Here is a 20508-nt window from a genome sequence, read left to right as displayed (position 1 = left end):
TCATAGTTCAGTGTCTCTTCATATCATCTTTGATATATTTATTTTCTTGCCATGGGACATTTTGTGAAAGGCTCTGTCACAGGCATTAAACAGCTAGCGTCATTTAACAGTACTCTTTCAAACAACTATAAAGAAACACAACAAAGAACCAAAAATAATGACACAATAAGCCAGGCTGATATTTGGAGTTCAGGATTTTACACAACTGCGCACAAAACATTTGCATTCAGGCAAGTGGGCAGACTGATTACAGTACAGCGTGAGGAGGTAATGGGTAGGTGTTGTAGCCCTGGGCAAAAGGGTCTTTAAAAAAGAGATTTGGAATGGATTTTGTATAAGAACTTTCCCAATAAGAGAGGAAAAAAACCCCAGGCTAAAGCTGAAGTACTATTTGTAATCCGAAGCAGCAATATGTACTGAGTTCTTTTCATATATCTACTTGATAGCTAGATGATTTCAGCTTAGTAAGAGGACTGATATATTTTTCTTTTTATTACTGCCATTTTTCAGTATTGTATAAATCACATCTTTATAGGCTCGCTTAGAGCTCCCCTGTAAGAATAATACTTTTACATTTAACATGCCCAAGCCTGTTAGTAATATAACAACACCGAATGAGGGGGAAAGGGGAATTAAAAACATTATGAAAGCAAAGGTCAATCCCAAGTAGTTTTCCACCTTATTTGTAGCACTTATGGTAAGAAAAGAGAATGTAGTTTTATAGTCATAAATAGTAAAAATTAATTACAAGACACAAATCTGTCAATGGCTTTGCTATTTTGCTCTCCCATCAGCAGGAAGCTTACAGTGACCTGAAGCTGAGATGCAGAATAGGAGAATTAGGTCTATCAAGTCCTGAAGGCTTGCCAGCAGCAGAGTCTACTACCCTGTTCTGCAAATACCTTTTAAACTGTCTTGATACTTCACAGTGGAGCTGCTGCACTGTCTCTTCATGCATGCATTAAGTGTGCCTATAAACAAAAAACTTGGAGAAACAATGAACCCTAGACCAAAAATGACAGATCTCTCAAGCTGTGCCATATCCATGAAGAGAATAGCTTTGAGAGTGCAAACAATTTATTCTTAACAGTTGCTATCTGTAAGGTGGAAAGAAGTTTACTATTTTATGAATATCTTTGAGTGTCTCATCTTTCTACTTTGCCTTTCAGTTCAGATGGTGAAAACAGCTAGTTAAACCTGTGTTTCCCTTGCCAACTTTTCATTCTGTTCTCAGTAAGGCTTAAGACATGCAGACATACCAGGGACATCATTTGGGCTGTACAGTCCCCATCCTCCCTAATATTACCAAATGACACAGCACCAGTGTTCAGTCATGTTTTAATGCACATTACCCCTACCCTTGTTATGAAGTGTTTTATTAAACAGATCTGTTCTATAGCATAGATATTGAAAAGACATTGGTATAAAAGTATTTCCTTATTTTTAGATTTCAAATCCTCTCAAATCTTGCTGTTGCTTGCAGTAATTTGTGCAGCAGTACTGTTTAAGTATCCATTTTTAATAGTCTATGGTCACCAAACCTGCTTTAAACGTAAGGGATGTAATAGATTATTGAGAAATGTTAAAATCTCTTCCTTTCCATCTGCAAGACTCAGAAGTCGTATGCACAAAGCTAGGCAATAATTATCAAATCCAGCTATAACTAATTCTAAAAACTATTAATAAATCTCCTATTGTTACCATACAGTATAGTTACCCCTAAAGAGGCATTCAAGAATATGCTGGTCACTTGGCTATACCTGATTCTATTCCCCTTCTTCATACCCCTTGTCTTTCCTGATAAAAAGGACTTCCCTCTACCCAGGGGGAACCATGGCTTACCTTTATTTCATGCAACACCGAGCCACTCTTTTGCTTTTAAACATACCTCTACACCTTGCACCTAACACTAAAATGCACGTGAAACACTGAAATCCTCACAGAGGAAAAACCCCTATCATATGTGAGCTTTTGGCATTCCAAATTCTTCAGCTTTGGTGCCAGAGGCTCCTCTCAGGAGAGGGCAGGTAGACACCTGCGGACCTCTGAATGCTCCTTTCTACCACTATGGATCGTGGCCTCCAACAACACAGCTGAATCTCAGTATTGTCTGTGCTTTTTTTGTTATACCATTAGGATTTATTGATGTTTTAAAATTAATAGGGACAAGTATTTAAAAGGAATCAGTTCATGAATTAGGCTGTTACCAGTCCAGGCTGTAGGAGTCGAAATGATGCTCCTTGCTCCACCACAAATATTTTCTGTGGCACCTGATACCTTGTTCAGATTCCAATGTACGGTGGTGTTTAGGCAACTGACTGCTGCAGGTATGTAACTTCCCTTGGTTTAGTCACCTTTATGCCTTCAGAAATCAGCCTTCATTCTCAGAGTTTTATGAATTCTTTGCTGGAGTTGGAGTGTTCTCCAATATCCAGTTACCCAAGTACCTCCCTACCCTTCAGGGATGTAGTAAGTGTGAAGTTAGGAAAGAAAGCATCAAATGCTGCTATACTGACAGCTCTATCAGCTTATAAAACATACAGATTCAGAGTAGTTATCTCAATACACAAGTCCTTCACCAAGATAAGTATGAGGAAAGGCTACTGCTTACATTTTGTGTAGCAAAGTTGTGGCTAATTTGTTTGCTGGGTGTTCTTGGGATGCTTGATAAGGCCAGTGGCCAATTTACTTTCTCAAGTAAGGGAGACTTTTTGGATCCAGAACAGAGAGGTCTGGAGGACTTGTAAATGCTACAGTCACTACTAATCAGCAGCTTCATTGTCTGGAAATAATTGCCTTTCTACCAGAACCCTTTAGCACGAGCCAACCACTGCCACCATATTGCGACTACCTGTGACAATGAATTGTTACTGTTGATTGTTTTCCCATCTTATATCACAATGTATTTGCATTCCTTTTATGATGCCTTATCCTTTTTAAGAGCAGGCAATGCGAAGGCTGTTCAAATGTCATGCAGGGCAAGCAGGCAACATAGGAAACTAGGGCTGAAAAGATCATGGAGGCAAACAGGGGTAACAAGACAGGGCAAATCTGCTTTATGATGCCAGTCATAAATGCATGATCCATGCAGGTAGCTAGTATGGAAAGGTGAAGGAGAACCTTGCAGCAGTCTAATCTGGTATCAGTTATCTCTATTTTAATGCTTCAGTCCACCTGAATGCTTCACAATGATCCTTAATTATCTCAATATGTTAGAATATGTCTAATGGAAAGCTCCGTCATCATAGGGGTGAGATCTGGTATCTCAGTTGTTGATTAGACTCTTATCTCTGAGCCAGTGTCTGGTCATCAGCATAGGCAAAAAGTGCTGACATCTCATCTCCTAAAGTCAGCACACATTACAGGCAGATGCCGTTATGCCATACTGTACCTGAGGAGTGTGCTTTTTAGTCTACACAGCAAAATTATGTCCGAATATCACTCTTGCACACACATACATACTCACCCCTCCACAAAGAATGATAACTTTTATGAAACCATATTTCTTTTTCTTGTAAAAAGTTGTTTAGGAATGTACTGTGACCGTATCATAGAATCACAGAATCATTAAGGTTGGAAAAGACCTCTAGGATCATCAAGTCCAACTCCCAGCCCAACACCCCCAGGCCTCCTAAACCACGCCCTGAAGTGCCACGTCTACACGTCCATTAAATACCTCCAGGGGTGGTGACTCCCCCACCTCTCTGGGAAGCCTGTTCCAATGCCTGACCACTCTTTCAGGAAAGACATTTTGCCTAATATCCAACTTAAACCTCCCCTGATGCAGCTTGAAGCTGTTTCCTCTCATTCTATCACTAGTGACCTGGGAGGAGAGACCAGCACCCACCTCACTACAACGTCCTTTCAGGCAGCTGCAGAGAGCGATAATGGCTCCCCTCAGCCTCCTCCAGACTAAACACCCCCAGCTCCCTCAGCCGCTCCTCATCAGACTTGTTCTCCAGATCCTTCACCAGCTTCGTTGCCCTTCTCTGGACACGCTCCAGCACCTCAGTGTACTTCTTGTACTGAGGGGCCCAAAACTGAACCCAATATTCGAGGTGCGGCTTCACCAGTGCCGAGTACAGGGGCACAATCACTGCCCTGCTCCTGCTGGCCACACTAGTCCTGATACAAGCCAGGATGCTGTTGGCCTTCTTGGCCACCTGGGCACTGCTGGCTTGTGTTCAGCCATCTGTCACCGGCTGAATCTGAAGGTCAAAATATGAAGGTCAAAATCTTTTTTCACTGGTGAAACCTTGAAGGAAATTATAAGTGAACCATGCTTTAGTCATTTAAGATGTCTGAGATCCTCTGCCTTCACTGAAAATTGTGGGTGGGTAAATCTCTTAGAGGGGTCCATGCATCAGGAAGGTTGGGACTGGATTTTCTGGCTTGTAAAGACAACACTTAATTTACAAACAATGGAGTTTAACTATGGAAACATCTACACTAGCCTTTTTGCTTCAATAAAAACACATTTTTGAGGTGCATCTCACCAGAGTAGGCTTGGAGTATGTTAACTGCATTAAATCTTTTGGATGAAACTAGATTGGAAAGCCTTATTCCAGATGCACGGTTGTTACAGCTGTTATTCAGTCTGAAGTATTAATATATATGTATGAATATAAAATATTTAGTCTAAAGTATTAGAGCTTGTTCAAAGTGATCACCCCCTGCAATATGTATAATAAGGATCTAGTGTCCTTAGCACCAGCTGCGTAACTGAACAAAGTCATACCCTGTGAGCTGCACTACCTGCTAGTGTGTACGTAGCCTGTGTTGTTTAAAGTTTTGTTAGGGAATATTTTTAGTACCTGCTGAAATAGTTTCAGGAATAAAGGACTTTCTGTGCCTAGCATAAAGTAAACAACTTATCATTTCCTATGCTTCCCCCCACCCCATTCGTCTATCATCCAGAATATTCTGATTTTTCAGCTGGAATATTCTTTGAATGTTCTATAGACATAGCAAACATGACACCTTAATGTTAACTTGGTTAAAATATTGCGCATATTTTATTTTAGGGGTTTAGGAACTTTCTGAGAAATCATGTTATGTTCATCTATAATTTTGAGTTTTAAATGTAGAAAGCTGCATTATTTTGAACTTTGCTAGAATGTCTCATTTTACCTTGATGAAGGAAATGATAGTTTACTTTTTAACCCTTTATAATTTAGGCAATATTATTTTATTGGGAATCAGGCTATAATTTACATGTTAAACTTGACGCAAACATGATATGAACTTCTTTCTATTCACCATCTGACTAGAACATAAATATGGATTTCTATTATGCAATTAAAAATCTAATTCAATCTGTTTCTACAAATACTATTGACTAGATTATTTTACATAAATTTTGTTATATAGTGTGTTCAGGAGAGCATTTATATTTTGGTTGTGTTATTACGGTTAGTATTATATATATAATACATAGGGTAATATCTCATACACACGTAGTAGGTGTGCTTATATATGCATACATATATATGTGCTTGTTCGTAGGAATTAGTGTGGTCTGTGAAACCTTCCCTGAATTCATTGGCTTCCACTACTAGTCTTCTGAGAAGATTCACGTGCTTGAAGTGAAGTATGCATATAAGTGCAGAAGAAATTGTAAATTCTGCTATGAGAATCTGTGCCAGGAAAGGGTTACAGGATACTTTCTCTGAGAAGCGATCCAGATAATGATTTAAGGTATGGCTGTGTTTTGAGAAGCAAAAAAAGAAAAAGGGGTCTCTGTAGTTGTCTTCCATGTGGGGCGAGGGAATTACTTTGGTGTCTTTCAAGAGTTCCCTATTTAACTGAAAAACGAATATTAGTCTTGGGGTACCACTCTACCTCTGTTGTCCAAGGACATTCTGCAGATTAGAAAAGACAGTATGAAACAAAAACAAAAATCAGCTGCTTTTCCTCCACTGTGCACCAAGAGAAGGCATTTTCAGCTGTTAAGCTAGCACATTTTTCCTTTTGGGGTTTCTGACTAAATAGGGTCCACTGAACTGAAGAATGATTTAGAAGCTATAATTGCCTGCTGTGGGCATATCCTTTGGAGAAAAAAATGCAAAGTTTCTCAGTCAAGGGGTAAAAAAGGGAACAAAAGCAATCTTTCCTCTTTCGGATTCTACCACTTGTTGAGTTGTAGTTAGGTTCTCCACATAATATACTAGCTCAATATTCACCTGTGGAATAATATTAAATCAGAGAAAATTGAACTCTCATCACCATCATTTGCCTAATGTTGTGTTATCTCCCAGTTCCAGAATCACAGAATGGCAGGGGTTGGAAGGGACCTCTGGAGATCATCTCATCCAACCCCCCTGCTTGAGCAGGCACACCCAGAGCAGGGGGCACAGGACCACATCCAGGCAGGGTGTGAATGTCTCCAGGGAAGGAGACTCCAACCTCCCTGGGCAGCCTGTGCCCCTGCTTTGTCACCCTCACAGTAAAGAAGCTTTTTCTCATGCTTAGCTGGAACTTCCTGTGTTTCAGTTTGTACCCATTGCCCCTTGTCCTGTCATTGGGCACTACTGAAAAGAGCCTAGTCCCATCGTCCTGACACCCACCCTTTAGATATTTATAGGTATTGATGAAATCCCCCTCAGCCTTCTCTTGTCCAGGCTGAACAAACCCAAGTCTCTCAGCCTTTCCTCCTAAGGCAGATGCTCCAGTCCCTCAATCATCTTGGTAGCTCTGCGCTGGACTTGATCAAGGAGTTCCACACCCTTCTTAAACTGGGGGGCCCAAAACTGGACACAGCACTCCAGATGTGGGCTCACTAGGGCAGAATCATTACTTCAGCCCACCCTTCTTTTTGTTTTGCTTTGTCTGGCTTCCCTCATTGCATTAAACATTTGCTAGCAGATAACACCTTTCTATTCATGTGTGTGATTGTGCCCGATTATACTTTTAAAGCTACACATGAGAAAGAAGCCTTTACATGCCAGGCTATTTCCAAACTCTTTCATATTCACCACCAAGCATGACACCCTCACGTGAAGCAGCAGCCATGGGCAAAGCCCCACCTGCAAGCTAGAGACATGGATAATGTGAGAGAGCCCCAACCTCTCATAGTCACTCAGCACTTGACTAGCAGCAGTTAAGATTGTTACCTGTAATTTAAAATAACTCCCAAAACACACGAAGTACATTTAGAGAGGAGACATTGTTTTATTCTGCAGAGGGTGTCAGCAAGCAGAGCAAAGCCAAAGTCTGGAAACAGGCTCCTCGCCTTGACCAAACACCATTTCGTTGTTTGACTATGTCTGGGTAAATTTATATCCCTTTGCTGCATTCCCATCGGGCATACAATGGAAATTTGAGGTGGTGAATATAATTTTTTAAACACTTTAACATCAAACATCAGGAGGGAGTTTTTTTCACAGCACAGCTGGCAGGGTTTCTTGGCAAATGCTGCCTGGAGGCCTGGCTTTGTTGGAACTTCTGGGCTCTGAATCTCTCAGAACATTACTGGAAGCCCCGCGCAAGCTCCCTCGGCCGCCTTCCCCGACAAGAGAAGGCCTCGCCGCCACGATTTACCGCAGGGAGAAGAAACTGGAGATGGAAAGCGGCTGCCTCCCGCCAAAATGGCGGCCCCGGCGCCTCGCGCTTCCTCTTCCGGCCGGGGTTGCCATGGCGCTGCCCTCCCGGCGCACCCTCCCGCCTGAAGTAAACACACAGCGCGGGAGGAGCCGGAGCCCCAGCGCCGGGGGAGACGGGGACGCTGCCCGCGGCCGCCCGCCCTCCTTCCCTCCCTCCATCCCCGCCGGGCTGTGGTCCGGGAGACGCGGCATGAAGGTGATGCTGGCGGTTGTCACCGGGGTGAAGGCGGCGGGGGGCGATGGGCCGGGGCCGAGGCGGTAACCAGCGGCGGGAGGTGGTGGCCGCTTGCTCTCTTAACGAAGTACAACTTCCAGAAGCTTCTAACTTCGTGGGGATGTGGTGCCGCTTCTTGGAAACATCTTCCGAGAAAGAGTTATCCCTCTCACACCGCGTCTCTCCATTAAAACCCGATTGTTCCAGCGGCGCCGTGACGGGCAGGGGCAGCGTGGGAGCCGGGGAAGGCCCGCTCTGGGCTTGGGTCTCTGCAGAGAAATCGTCCTGCTTTCCCTGGCTTTCTTTCCTCATGCTCTTCTAGTCCTGTAGGCGGTTTTACTCCCCCAGCAGCCGTGGGGTTTCGTGCTTTTGGTATGCCACCGGGAGTAGCTCCGGCGCTCACCTGTGCTGCTTCTCTCGCAGGCCCTTCCGAGACCGTGGAGGAGATGGGCACCTTTCTCCTTGGTTCGCTGGATGTGGAAAATTTTGGAAATGTGGTAAACTATTAGGGTAGAAATGGGCTAACCCGAGCCGGCTGGCAGCTTCGGCCGTGGGAGAGGTGGATGCCTCTATGGGCTATAAAAGTAGTAACACACTAGCTCTCAGTTGAGAGGTTGTCTCTTCAGTTGTGTTGGTTAGGAGTCAGCAGTGCTGTGCTATTGGTTTTTTCCCCATTATGTTCTGTTGTATCTGTTTAATTTGCAGGTGTATGACTTTTTTAAAGGGCTCCCTGTCATTAATCAGCCTGAAACGTGAGGTACACCGGGCATTCCCTGTCTCCTCAATTTGTTTAGCAGTAAAAAAATATATTGATCAGCTAGATTGTAAGCTCTTTGAGGCAGAAACTATGGTCTGTACCTATCCTGATGGAGAAATTTGGCTTGGGCCTTCTTCCAAGCCTCTGAGACAAGTAAGTATGTGTTAGAAGTTGCCCAGCTTGTGCAGGTTTTGGGTTCTGGGCAGGGCGCCTGCATCGGTCTCTCAGGTTAACCATCGTCTCCATGCACAAGAGACTCTCAACTGTCAGTGTCTGTGCAGCTAACAGAGGAAAGAAAAGGGGCTGTTTCCAAGTACATGAAATAAATATATACAAAAGAAAGTTTCCTTCTGTGCAGTGCTCTTTATTTGTTTTGCGTTTGTTCAAAACCTCATAGTAAAGAGTAATATTTTTTCTTTCTCTGTGAATGCTGGTTAGTTCAAATAGTGTGGGGTAACAAAAAGAAAAAAATATAAGGCAGTTATTGGTAAACAGGGCTATTGCCCTGGGTGAGTTGTTAACTTATACTGCAAAACAAAAACCTCAGAGAGCTGGCTGAACAGTACATCCAGCTTGAGACCAAAAATGAAAAGATTTCCTTCAGTTTCTGTTTTATTGCATGCAGAGTAAACATCTGATTATTCCTGCTAAGCCCATTGCTTGTGCTAAATTCTTCTTTTGCCCCACTGGAGTGGGAAAAGCTCATGGCTGTTTTAGATGGTCTCATTCAAAGTACAGCAAGATGTGAGTGGAGTCATGTTCTGATTGTAAGGAAAATGTGTGTGTTTGGGGGAGAGTTTTTTATTTTTTTTACCAGTCAGTTATAAGCACTTAAGCACTGTCTAGAGCTTTTCCATATAACAGGGTTCAGTTTTCTCTCTGAGTGGGTAATTTCTTTCAGTGTGTGTTTCTTACCATATGTACCACCTTCTGCTGTAGCAGTTGCCAGTTTCCTGTAAGATCATTGCAGATGCATATTTTAAAGTCTGAAGCGAGGGGGGGGAGGATAATTATGTTTTTAACGAACAAGTGGAATGCATCAAAGTGTTTGTGCACAGTCTTTTTACCCCTTAAAAGGGGGAGGAAAGGAGAAGCCGGGTGGAGGGGTGTCTGTGCAGTGTGAGAATGAGATCTGAATCCCTTTTACAGACCTGCTCACACGTACCTCAGTGTGACTTTAAAACAAATCAAAGTTTTAAGTTGTTGATCACTGCAGGGAATACATCAGAGGCAAGCTTTCTGAAAAGTAATCCTGCCTGTTTCTCCTCTAATTATTGTTATGTTTTGGGAAATAAATTTGAGTTTGTGTATTTTTAGCAGTATTGGTCTTGAGCCTTTCGCATTGATGCTGGTTAGCAGGCTGCTGAGAAAGCAGGGCTGTCAAAGTAAACCAAGTTAATGCCAGTATGTATAATATAAAGATGGTCTGCCTACTTACAGGAGGGAAGAAGCAGGTGAAGAAAAGTAAGTGGTAACAGGAGGGGAATTCTGCTGTGGAAGGGATCTTTTCAGGATCCATCACTAATGGCTGACTACTGAGGAAGCTGAGGCTTGATGTATTTTATTTTTATGTAAATCAAATAATGTAAGTATCCTATTAAAAAGGTATAGTGAAATAAAGTAGTGTGGCAATGTCATACTTTAAAGCTTGAGGTGTTGAAGCTGGGCTGGTTTCAAGATAGTCTGTGTACTTTGCTTCTGTTCCTATGTCTTTCAAGCAATGGCAGTGCCAAAAGATGGTATCCCTGGGCGCTTTCAGGCTATGCAAAATATAAAACTGGTTAAGGCCCCTACTTCCTGCACAACAGGACAGGAATGAGAGGCAGTCAGCTTGAAAGTGGACCGTTGCTACACGTAGAAACATTTAAATGATATGTGATTAAAGTGTTTGCTTCCTTCAGGGGGAGAGCATCTTGATGGTATGGAAATAGACTTTTTCAGCCTGCATTAGGAGGCTGGGTACCAGGTCTGTCAGGTGGGGAGGGCAGTTTCATTCATTAAGGAAGTGGAGAATTGTGGGGAGATGACCAAACCTTCACCTGTCCATCACACTGTCAGAAAAATAATGTTTTCAGTATTATTCTGTGTGGGTAAGCGCTGGATTTCTCATGACCTAGGCAGCACTGGAGAATGTGCTTGTGTCTTTGTTAACAGAACCTCTTCATGCCTTATCTTCAACCAGTGAATGAATTGAGGTGTTAGGATAGTCCCTGACGGCTACCTGGTACAGTTCCTGCTGCAGTGACTGCATCTAACATTGCTTCTGTCACTGCTCAAACTTAAATCCAAGGTCAGGGGAATGAAAGGCATTGAGAGTGTCAGGTCGTACTGAAGTTCTTGTTTGGGAAGGCAAGCTCAAGATGTGATTTCACTTAAGTAGCTGCTCCGCTTTTTAATGAAGTGATTCTCCAAAGTATAATGAGAGCTTGTGGTGCTTTCGCACGTGCTTGCATTTAAGTTATGTATTTTGGGATAAGACAGGTGTCATAAATGTGACATTTTACTTCGAGAAATTTATAGCTGTATGTAAGAGAATGAATGGGAGCTTACTGCTTGTAATTGTTCTGGTTTTCTGACTGCCTGTGATACTTGATGTTGGCAGATGGATCCTAGAGATCAGATAAAGGCAAGGTATTTGAAGATGAAGCACCAAAAGTTATGGAAAGCCTGAGTAAAAATTTTTCTTGCTTATATTTACAGACAGCTCTGTTCCTGAAGGATGTCATGGATTGTCCTGTCAAAACTTGATGTATATGTAACTTTTTTTTTTTAACGTGTCTCTGATCCTGTTTAGCAGGGTTCTTGACATTTGAAATGAAAAGTACTTGGGAAAGGAACAGCTTAGAAAGCAATACCTTTCGTCTCTTCTCCTTTTTATTTGGAGTATATAATAATTTTTTTTTTTCCTGGCATGTAGTCCTGAATCTGTTATAGGAAGCAGGAGGAGAGTGGAATGTAAGTGATAGAGTAAAAGGGAACATGAACTGCATATTCAGTAGATAATTCTGACTTAAGATTTGCCTACACATCCTACTTTCTTTATTGGTGAAGTACCTTACAAACTTCCTGGTGGTTTTCCTTTCCCAGTGTTCCAGCTGAATTTCAGAGAGATGGGATGAGGTTACATGCCTTCAAAGTTCTGGGCAAGACACATGCTTACGTTGGTGAGGGCAGGTGTAGAGGTCTTAAGCAGTTTCTTCAAAAGAAATGTTCCTGCTGGTTGAACTTACTGGAAGTCACAAAAGTGGTTTGTGCTTGTGTTAGCAAATCTTACAGTCTTACCACTTCTGCAGAGCTGCCTAAAGGTCTAGTGCGATTCTTGGGCTTCCCTTCAATCTAAAAAAATCATTTTTGGAGAGAGTCTGTGTGCCTTCCAGATCCTCAAAAGTAAAGGGGCAGCCGTTACCAAAAGCTGTTGCTGCCAGATGAATTTTTACTTTTGTGTTGGTTGCCTTCATAATGATCAAATGTTTTCTCCATCTGATGGCTGTTTAGTTCCTGAGCAAAGTAACTCTGGTTGAAATCCTGTATGCGGCAACTTGTGATCTTACTTACACTTCTTGCAGTTAGTTTGGAAGAAAATGAGATCTCTATGAAGCCTGAAATAGAAAGGGCATGACTGCTGGCAGTACTTCTGGCTATCAAGTTTAAGGCATGTGGGCTTGAAATTTGAGAGCTTGATAATACCAGATGATGTAGTGTTTGTTCTGTAAAGTAAATATTGTGTTTGAAATCTAGCCTTTAAAACACTACAACAATAAACTCATAGAACAACAAGCAACACTGAGCTAAAAGAGCTCTGATCTGAGTTCAGGACTCATTTGTAAGGAAGGAAATAGACTTTACCTAGCCATCAACAAAATAAATTCAAAAATCGTGTGATAAATACATCATATTATTATGTCCCAGCTGATTTAGAAATGTTTGATGTTTTGCAGAAAATGCATTTTGAATTCCAGATGAAATAAGGAAAGAGAAATAAGTTCTGGATTGAATAAAGTATTTTTAACCTCGATTTCTAACATTTAAAATGACTTTTGGTCCTTTTGGAACAACTTTTTAACTTCAAATGGATTTGCAGCATTATTATTTTTATTGCCTAATTTTAAAAAAAAATAATTAAGATTTTGGCAAGACGACTTGTGTTTCAAACTGTTCCAGTGATGCTTCTTGTGACTCTTGGGGGGGAGTGCTTGTATTTTTCAAGTTGGGTACATGCTTATGTACTTTGAATTCAAACTTTATTGTAGAAATTACTATGTTCTAGGTGTAAGATCCCTTGAACAAATTAGTTAAATTTCAACTCATTCAAGCTAAAACAGTAGTTGTGCACTTTTAAGGAAATGAATGCATGATATTCAGGTAATTCAAGCTGGCCATATGAAACCACTGTTATAGAATATTGCTCTAATGCATCCTTCTATGAGTGTTGGTTTTTTGTTTTGCTTTTAAACTGTGACCCTACTGAGGCTAACGGAAAGGATACTATTTCTTTAAGTCTTTAGCATGCTTAAGAAAATCTTAATGACCATCATATAGGCCTATATTATTAAGCAAAGGGCTTCTCATTTTTACTTAAGATAAACTTCTCATGCTGTCTGCAGCTTTCTAGAGTGGTAGTTCCACATCTCATCAGGAAATATTCTTTCTGCAGCATGCATTATCTCCGTTCTTGAGTCTGAGTAAAACTGGCATTAATCGTTAAATCCACCTGTCGAGGATCAGGCTGGAGAAATTACATTTATACATTTATACTACTTTTGTTAATTACAGTTACGTAGAAAGTGCAATAAAACTGTAGGTCATCAAGTCGTCTTATTGCCTGCTTTTGGTTCACCAGCTCAACTGAGTGAATTTTTTTCCCCCTGAAGTCTTTGTTGACAGACAGTGAGTGACTGACAGGATGTAGGAAGGCTTCTTCCCACTGAAATTACCTAAATCAATGCATGGTCAATTATCAATATGAGTTAATTGACTTTTTTTGAGATATCGTTATTGATAATTATTTAATTGCTGTCAGATTGGTTTGCTCTGATGCAAGGGTCATGCACTTGGTCCTGCATCATTCCGTATCGTACTCCTCTCTCAGAGCCTGTCTGGTGTTTCTATAATTAATGTTTTTCATATGTATTAGACTGCTAATATTTGAGTTGTGCTGTGCAATGCCACTTGGCCTTCATGTAACTTTTTTCCAAACAAATGCAATTCAGCACAGTCAGTTTTTGAATATAAAAAGTGTTCTGGACAAGGCATACCATTCCTTGTGGAGGTAGTAGTTTAAACTAGCATTGACAGCAAATCGTGCAGCCTCTCTCAGGCTAACTTTTCAGCCTTTACACGGCTATCTGGTATCCTTTTGATAATGACATTGGTGAACCTGCTCAGAGTGAGGAGTGGTCTCTTTGGGCCAGGTCAGTACATGATCAAATGAAGTGTGGTTTGTTTGCTTTGGTTTTAGAAAAACAAACCTTAACTTTCTTTCAGTGCTAACATTGCTTTAATAGGTAAAATTCAGATGGAAAATAAATGGTCCATCAAGACAAAATTCAATACAATAATTGGTTCAAAATCCAGAACTGCCTGAACTACCACTGAGCAGACTGTATTGTCTTTTTGCTGTATAAATGGTGTTATCTGCCCCATATAAAGTGTGAATGTAAAAAGTGTAAACCAGGCTGTTTACTGGCTTGCTGAATAGATTGTGGTGTCATTAGTGCTGTTGAAAAGTTATTTATGCCAAGTAAACCCTAATTAGGATTACTCGCAGTACAAAGTTGTTTTATTGCTGTAGAAATAGGATTTGACTTTTCTGCTGAGACCAATAGAGCTTGATTTTGGTTTGGAATTTGCAACATTAAAACTTGCTCTCATTGCCTCTCTCCTCCAGTCCTGTTGTCAAGACAAAATTAAGTGTTGTTAAAGTTGTAGCCTCCCTAATGTGTTTGTCCAGATGCAGAGAAGAGTAAGTGATCTAAGCAACTTTTCTAGTTCTTTCTTACAGCGTACTTTGTTCAAAGTGCTATAATTTTACGCGACTGTCATCCTCAGCATTTCTGTTTCTGCACTTTCCTTCAGTGTTCTAGGGGATTTAAAACTGTAACTCAAATTTCCCTTGGGCTGAAACCTGGCACAGAAGCTCTCATTATGAGTGAACCTTGTTTTGCAAAATTAATAGCAAAGAATCCATTAAGAGGCTTTCTTAAACCTACAGGAAAGCGGGGGGAAAAAATGTTCATGGTTGCAGATAATTTTTTTTTCTCTCTGCAGGAAGCCCAGCTGACTTTAGAAACCCCTAAGGTGTGGGTGTGCAGTCAGTAGTGATGACAGAATTCAGTGGAACATTCCTATTACATTTTAAATTTTAAATGAAACTCTTAATTCCCCAATATGCTGAAAATTCATTGCTGAAGTAAAAGCTGCGGTTGCAACAGACACTTGCCTAACAAAGGTACAGGGATAGTTTTAAACTTGTTTCCAGTGTCTGAGGGTAGTTATCTGAGCAGTAGCGTATAAGGACATGGCTGGGTAGGTATGTGCTTCAGCTGAAGTTAAGTATCTGTAGACCTTCAGCTCCCTGGAAAAGCGAGTCATCATGTTGAACTACCTACGCAGTGTCTGCTTGTTTAAAATCCTTTTTTTTTTTTTTTTTTTCTTAAAATAAGCAAAGCCCTTGTTTTCTGTAGGAATTGAGGCTTTTATTTAGTTGTGTAGAAGCAGGAAGGACATTCTGAGCAACAAGCCACCTTCAAATACAGAAGATGGAATAATGTAATTTGATTAAACATGAAATATTGAAGATAAGTTCTGAGGAACTTTGTAACAGTGATTGGATAGAGGAGAGATCGCAAATTAACAATGTCATTAATGATGTCATCATAGGGAAGCCTAATGAAAGTCAGCTTCATTATTACTGGATCTGATAAGCCCTTTGGCATCTGCACACATTCAGCCCAGTCTGTGTGTGTATCATCTCTCACCCGTTTGGAGGAAGTGAACCTGGGATGAGAAGAGGTGGGGTTTTTGTGGTTTCAGTAAACTATGCAAATGTGCAGGAAACTATGGGGTTTTTTTTTTTGTCCTGTGAGCATGCAATAAGCATTCTTTAAACATGGTGCAAAAATAGTCAATGCTTTCACTATGATACTTTAAAAATATCACTGTAGTTTCTCAAAGCACTTAAACTGTCCTATACTTGGGGACTACATCACTTATTTCTTCCCACAGACCCACTGAGTCTTGTAATTCTTTAGGGGTGCACCTGGCCTTTGTAGTTATCAGTTGAGATGTATTTGATGCTATATAAAACAGGTGTTGGACATGTGCTGGGAAAGCTTACGAGAGAAATCACAGATGTGGAGGGGTAAGCCTGTGCTGCCACTAATTTTCCTCTGCTAAATTGCTTTATTGGAATTGTGCCTACATAGAATACCAGGTCTGAAAGTCAGTGTCAGGCAGGATGGAGGACATGTGATATAGGCTGGCAGTTGAAGATTTGCGTAGAATGAAGTAGGTCTGACCTTGTGGGCTCTTAAGGAGAGGCTTTATGAGGAATGAGGCAGTTTTGAACAGTGAAAGAAGTGAGATTCTAGGCTCAAGTCCAGAATGGAAATAAATGTAAAGATGAATGTCAGAAAGGAAAAACTGGAGTAAAGTGTTCAGGAGCAAGAATGGAAATATGAAGATCTAGGTCAGGAAATAAATAACGTTTTCACCTGAAAACGTGCAGGGAAAGAAATAACTAAAGCTGCAGATTTTAGAATAACTTTCAAAGGGTAGCCTCGGAACTGAGACACTAAACTGCTGCTGAAGTCATGACTGGGCTTTACATTCATTCCTCCAGCTTCTGTTCTGCAAGGGGGAAATGATTACTAATAAAATTCAGTATAATGGAGAAGAGTATTCACGTTGTAGGGGTTTTTTTGTTGTTTTGTGTGGTTTGTGTTTTGTGTTTAAGAATACTGTGTTTCTAGGGGTTGAGTAGAAATGGCAAGAAGGAACAGAATTGTAGGGTATGTGCTTCTTGGTTGGGAACAGCAGTAAAATGTCTTTCTATTAGTAATCATAAACTGAAGGAAACTTGAATTTTTTTGGCCCAAACTCATTCAATTTCAGTAATAATTATTCACAGGATGGATTCTTCTTTTTTTAATCTTTTATTACCCCTGTTCCCCTCCCCACCATTGGCCTCTGTTTTGGGGTTTTATTTTTTGCTGTTCATTAGCCTAATCCTGGCTCAGTGACCAGTCAATTGACAGACTTCAGTTTAAGATTATGTACAGTAATTAATGTAATGTTAATACAAAAGTAGAGTCTAAAAGGCCTAAAAGCAGTGGTGGTGGAGGGTAGGGTGTTTTTGGTTGTTTCAAGATGGTCTGTAGGGACTTTTTAGAATGCTTGGCCATTTCCACTGCTGGCTTACCTGTTAGGGCATTTGCAGCGACGGTCTCATGTTGTTATTGACTTACATGAAAAATGGGCTGATAATGGTGGTCTGGTGTTGGGATTGCTCCTGAACTATGTGGGTTTTTTGGTTACTTACTCTGCGGAGAGTGAGGTGGTATAGGCAGTCCTTATGATTGACCATACTGAAATAATTTGTTAATACAGATGTGGTGATAAATGCAGCTCTTGGTTTCAGTGTCATAAACGTACCTCAGTCCTTTGTGAAAAATATTGACCTTCTTTCTGTCATGCATGGATTTATCACAGCACTTGTAAAATATACATTCTTTAAATATCCTGAAAATATGAGCAGATCCCGAATTTCTGATCAGAATTATTCTCAAAAGTGTTTTATCCCATGGAAAAGAATGAGGTGTAGGCTGAAATGCTTGCAGGTGAATTGTCACACTTGTTTAGTTCAGTACTGGAAGTTCTCTCCATCCATAAAGACATAGCCTTCTATGAAACACAGTATAAGACAGTGAATGAACACTAATTAACCGGGTCACAGCAGCTCATAATATTTGAGTTAAACTGTGCTATACAGCCAGTAGTCATACAGTGTGATCAGAATATAGGATAATATGTTCCTTGGGCAGTTTCTGTGAGAATCCTGGTAGGTTTTTTCTCTTGATCTTTACTATTTGCTGAGTTTATACAAAGCTTTTCAGCTTCCTTGTAGTTCATTGAAACTGTTGGGAGGGTCAGACTGAGCTACCTTTGAATTGGCACATCCATAACTTCAGTTCGGAAGGGTGGGTATTGCCTCTGCTTGTGCTGACTTGTTTCTTGTTTTAAAATATAACCTATAAAAATTCCACTAAATCTTAATAGTGCTCATAGTCAGAAACTCGTCAGTTGCTGAAAGGAACTGTAGGATGTGCTTGCTTGTGAGAGCAGGGACCATCTCTGGAGAGCCAAGAGGTTTTTCTTAGTTACATGTTCTTAGGCTCCACACCCTAGTTATCCCTGTAATAATACCTGTTTAAATCTGTGCTTCTCCAATGGCGCTAGTGAGGAATGGAACCACACTGACAATTAAAAAGGCTGTATAAACCCTAAATAATTGAAAGACTATTGTACAGTTAATAATCTACTGATGTTTCTGAACTGTTGATACATCTTCCAGCATCCTAGATGCTGCTAGAGGGGAGCATCAAAGCAAAAGCAAAACCTGTGTGCGTTACTTCTGCCATGGCTGCAGCTCAAGACAATTATTCTAGAATTGCTGGACTCTTCATGGCTACTTCTCTGCAAGCCACAAACTTCATACAGTTGAGTGCATCCCATTCCCGTACTCGTCTGTCAAGGATCCTTAAGAATAAAAAAACCCACAGATGTAAGTGATACCTCATTCTTGAAGTAGGAGTGTTATAAAGTTGTTGGTCTCAATTTTTTTTTTTAACTTAGTTATAAATTTTTGATTGTTGTGGATTACCGTGCTGCCAGAACTGCAGATATCTTAACTTTTGATTGTCAAGCTTGCAGTAGACCTGGCGAATTGAACTTGGCAGATGTAACCAAAAAAGCAGCGGACATGCTAATTTAAGATACAAAGCCATTGTAAAGGGACTTTGTAATCTTGTTAGTAACATCTGTCAGTGTTGGAGCCTTAAGTATTACTTCTAGATTTGGATACAAGAACCTAGGGTCTCATCTACTGTTAACTGTTTTACATTCTAATTACTTAGTGAAATTCAGTACCAATACTGTGCACGCTTATTCACTGGTCTCGATTAAACTGATATGCTGAAGTGTGATAAACGTAGAAGTTTACGAGACTAATTCTTCTAGAGGCTCCCTATATTATAGGTGATTATATATAGTGATAAGATAGCAATGAGATAAGAACTTGGGTTACTCTTTGAAAACATTTCTAACTTCTTTTTAGGAACTAGGAAATCTCAAGATTTCAAGGTTTCTTGCAAAAAAATTATTGGAAAAGTTAAGTTTATGATTACTTGGCATGCCATGCTTCAGTCTAGACTGTTTTCAATTTTTAATGTTGAATTTCGAAATAAAAAAATTTGTAAATCAATTGTTTCAGTGTTCTTGGAAGATTCTCAAAAAAATACAGGAAATGTATACCAAATACAGTTAAAAATAGGCTGTGTTGTGATTGTTTCTGAGTAGTGAAAAAAAGAAGTCTTCAAAAATTCTGGCCATTTCTGTTAGATATTAAGAATATTCTATAAAAGTAGTTATCTTGGCTTGTGTATTGTTTGGGATTCCAGCAGCAAATGTTACGGTTTTGAATTGGAGGGAAGTAGGTGATGGCAAACAGCATCTCAGCCATGGGCTTCATGGTTGTCTTTCCCATGGTAGTGGGCTTTCTTTTCCTCACAGCTGCATTTGTTAATGCTAGCTTAGGGCTAAGGTTGACTTTCAGCTAAGATAAACCTTTATTTCAGGGCAAGTATTGTCAGTGATAACCACCATACTGGAGAGCTGTGTTGTTAATGAACATGGAGAAGTAGTTCATGCATAAGGGAAAAGAAACCATAATGCCACCACTCGCTTCTGATAGCACTTTACATCCTCTTTGTATTTATGTAGATGACAAAAACTGTAACCCAAAGGAGTGTCACTGTCATGGACTGTTGTTGGGAGAAGCCACTGAGCAGGTTTGGCTTATGGTAGCAAAGTGAGACTGCTGACTATTTTGAAGAAGGAAAGAATGTTGTTCTTACTGGCTTTCCCTTAGTCCCTAGAGGTCAGATTGTCTCCTTGGGCATCATATAGTTAATAAGGACTTAAACTTTGCCTTGTGCAGATGGTTCTGTTACCTTTTTTGAAAAATGAAAAAATAATTTTGGTGTTGCAAACTGGAAAGTGCAGGTAAAGGATTCGAAACAGCTCTTAGTTTGGGAGTTCTTGTAGTTGTGGTTCAGAATGTTTGCAAGGCAAATATTGGTACCTCATGTCCTACGTGTCTACATCTCTTATATGAAAACAAACATTCTGATTTGTTGTACTAATGTAGCCTTGTCTTCTCCTTTCTCTCTCTGGAGCATTAATGGGTAGGAAAGAAATGTATATAAATATATTGCCTGTGGTTGATGTAGAAACATTCAAATACATACTCCATAAGCAATTTGTTGCTCCTATCCAGAATTGTTTAGACATTCTTAAAATCTAGATCACCTTATTTAGGTGAAGTGAGGAGATGGTTAGACTTCAGTCTGGATAACTGACTCCTGGGTTTGATTTTTAATTGGACTAAGTCAGGCAATTTACTACTTTCTCATCTATACCCTGTGGTAAAATTTTTTTTCCTCTTTTCCATGATAGCTCCTATAAGGCATCACTTAATGATTGAAGTCTTCATTGACCAAAGCTGGGCAGTATTGATACCAGGTGTTTTTAAATGAGGAGAAATAGGTATATAGCTTAGGTAAAGCTTGCCTAGTCATGGATGGCACAAATCAAGGTTGTGACAGCGACACTAACATGAGACTTGTACACTTCACCTGGGCATTCTGTTTTTCCCTGCT

General features: G+C 40.4%; 1 protein-coding gene across 4 annotated transcripts in view; it reads left to right on the top strand.

The window, feature by feature from the left end:
• Window positions 1–7612: 7612 nt before the first annotated feature.
• Window positions 7613–20508, top strand: part of LOC142062709 (transmembrane protein 263-like) — a 215117-nt gene continuing 202221 nt past the window's right edge. For 2 of the 4 annotated variants that reach the window (XM_075105554.1, XM_075105553.1), the window contains exon 1: window positions 8319–8725. In XM_075105554.1, the coding sequence (XP_074961655.1) occupies window positions 8492–8725 (234 nt within the window). In that variant the 5' untranslated portion in view covers window positions 8319–8491. The other 2 variants (XM_075105556.1, XM_075105555.1) reach the window with 2 other exon arrangements.

This window comes from Phalacrocorax aristotelis, chromosome 10, assembly GCF_949628215.1.
Source record: "Phalacrocorax aristotelis chromosome 10, bGulAri2.1, whole genome shotgun sequence".
NCBI classification, from domain to species: domain Eukaryota; kingdom Metazoa; phylum Chordata; class Aves; order Suliformes; family Phalacrocoracidae; genus Phalacrocorax; species Phalacrocorax aristotelis.
The sequence above is the reverse complement of the archived record's forward strand: the minus strand, read 5'-3'. Positions and strand labels throughout refer to the sequence as shown.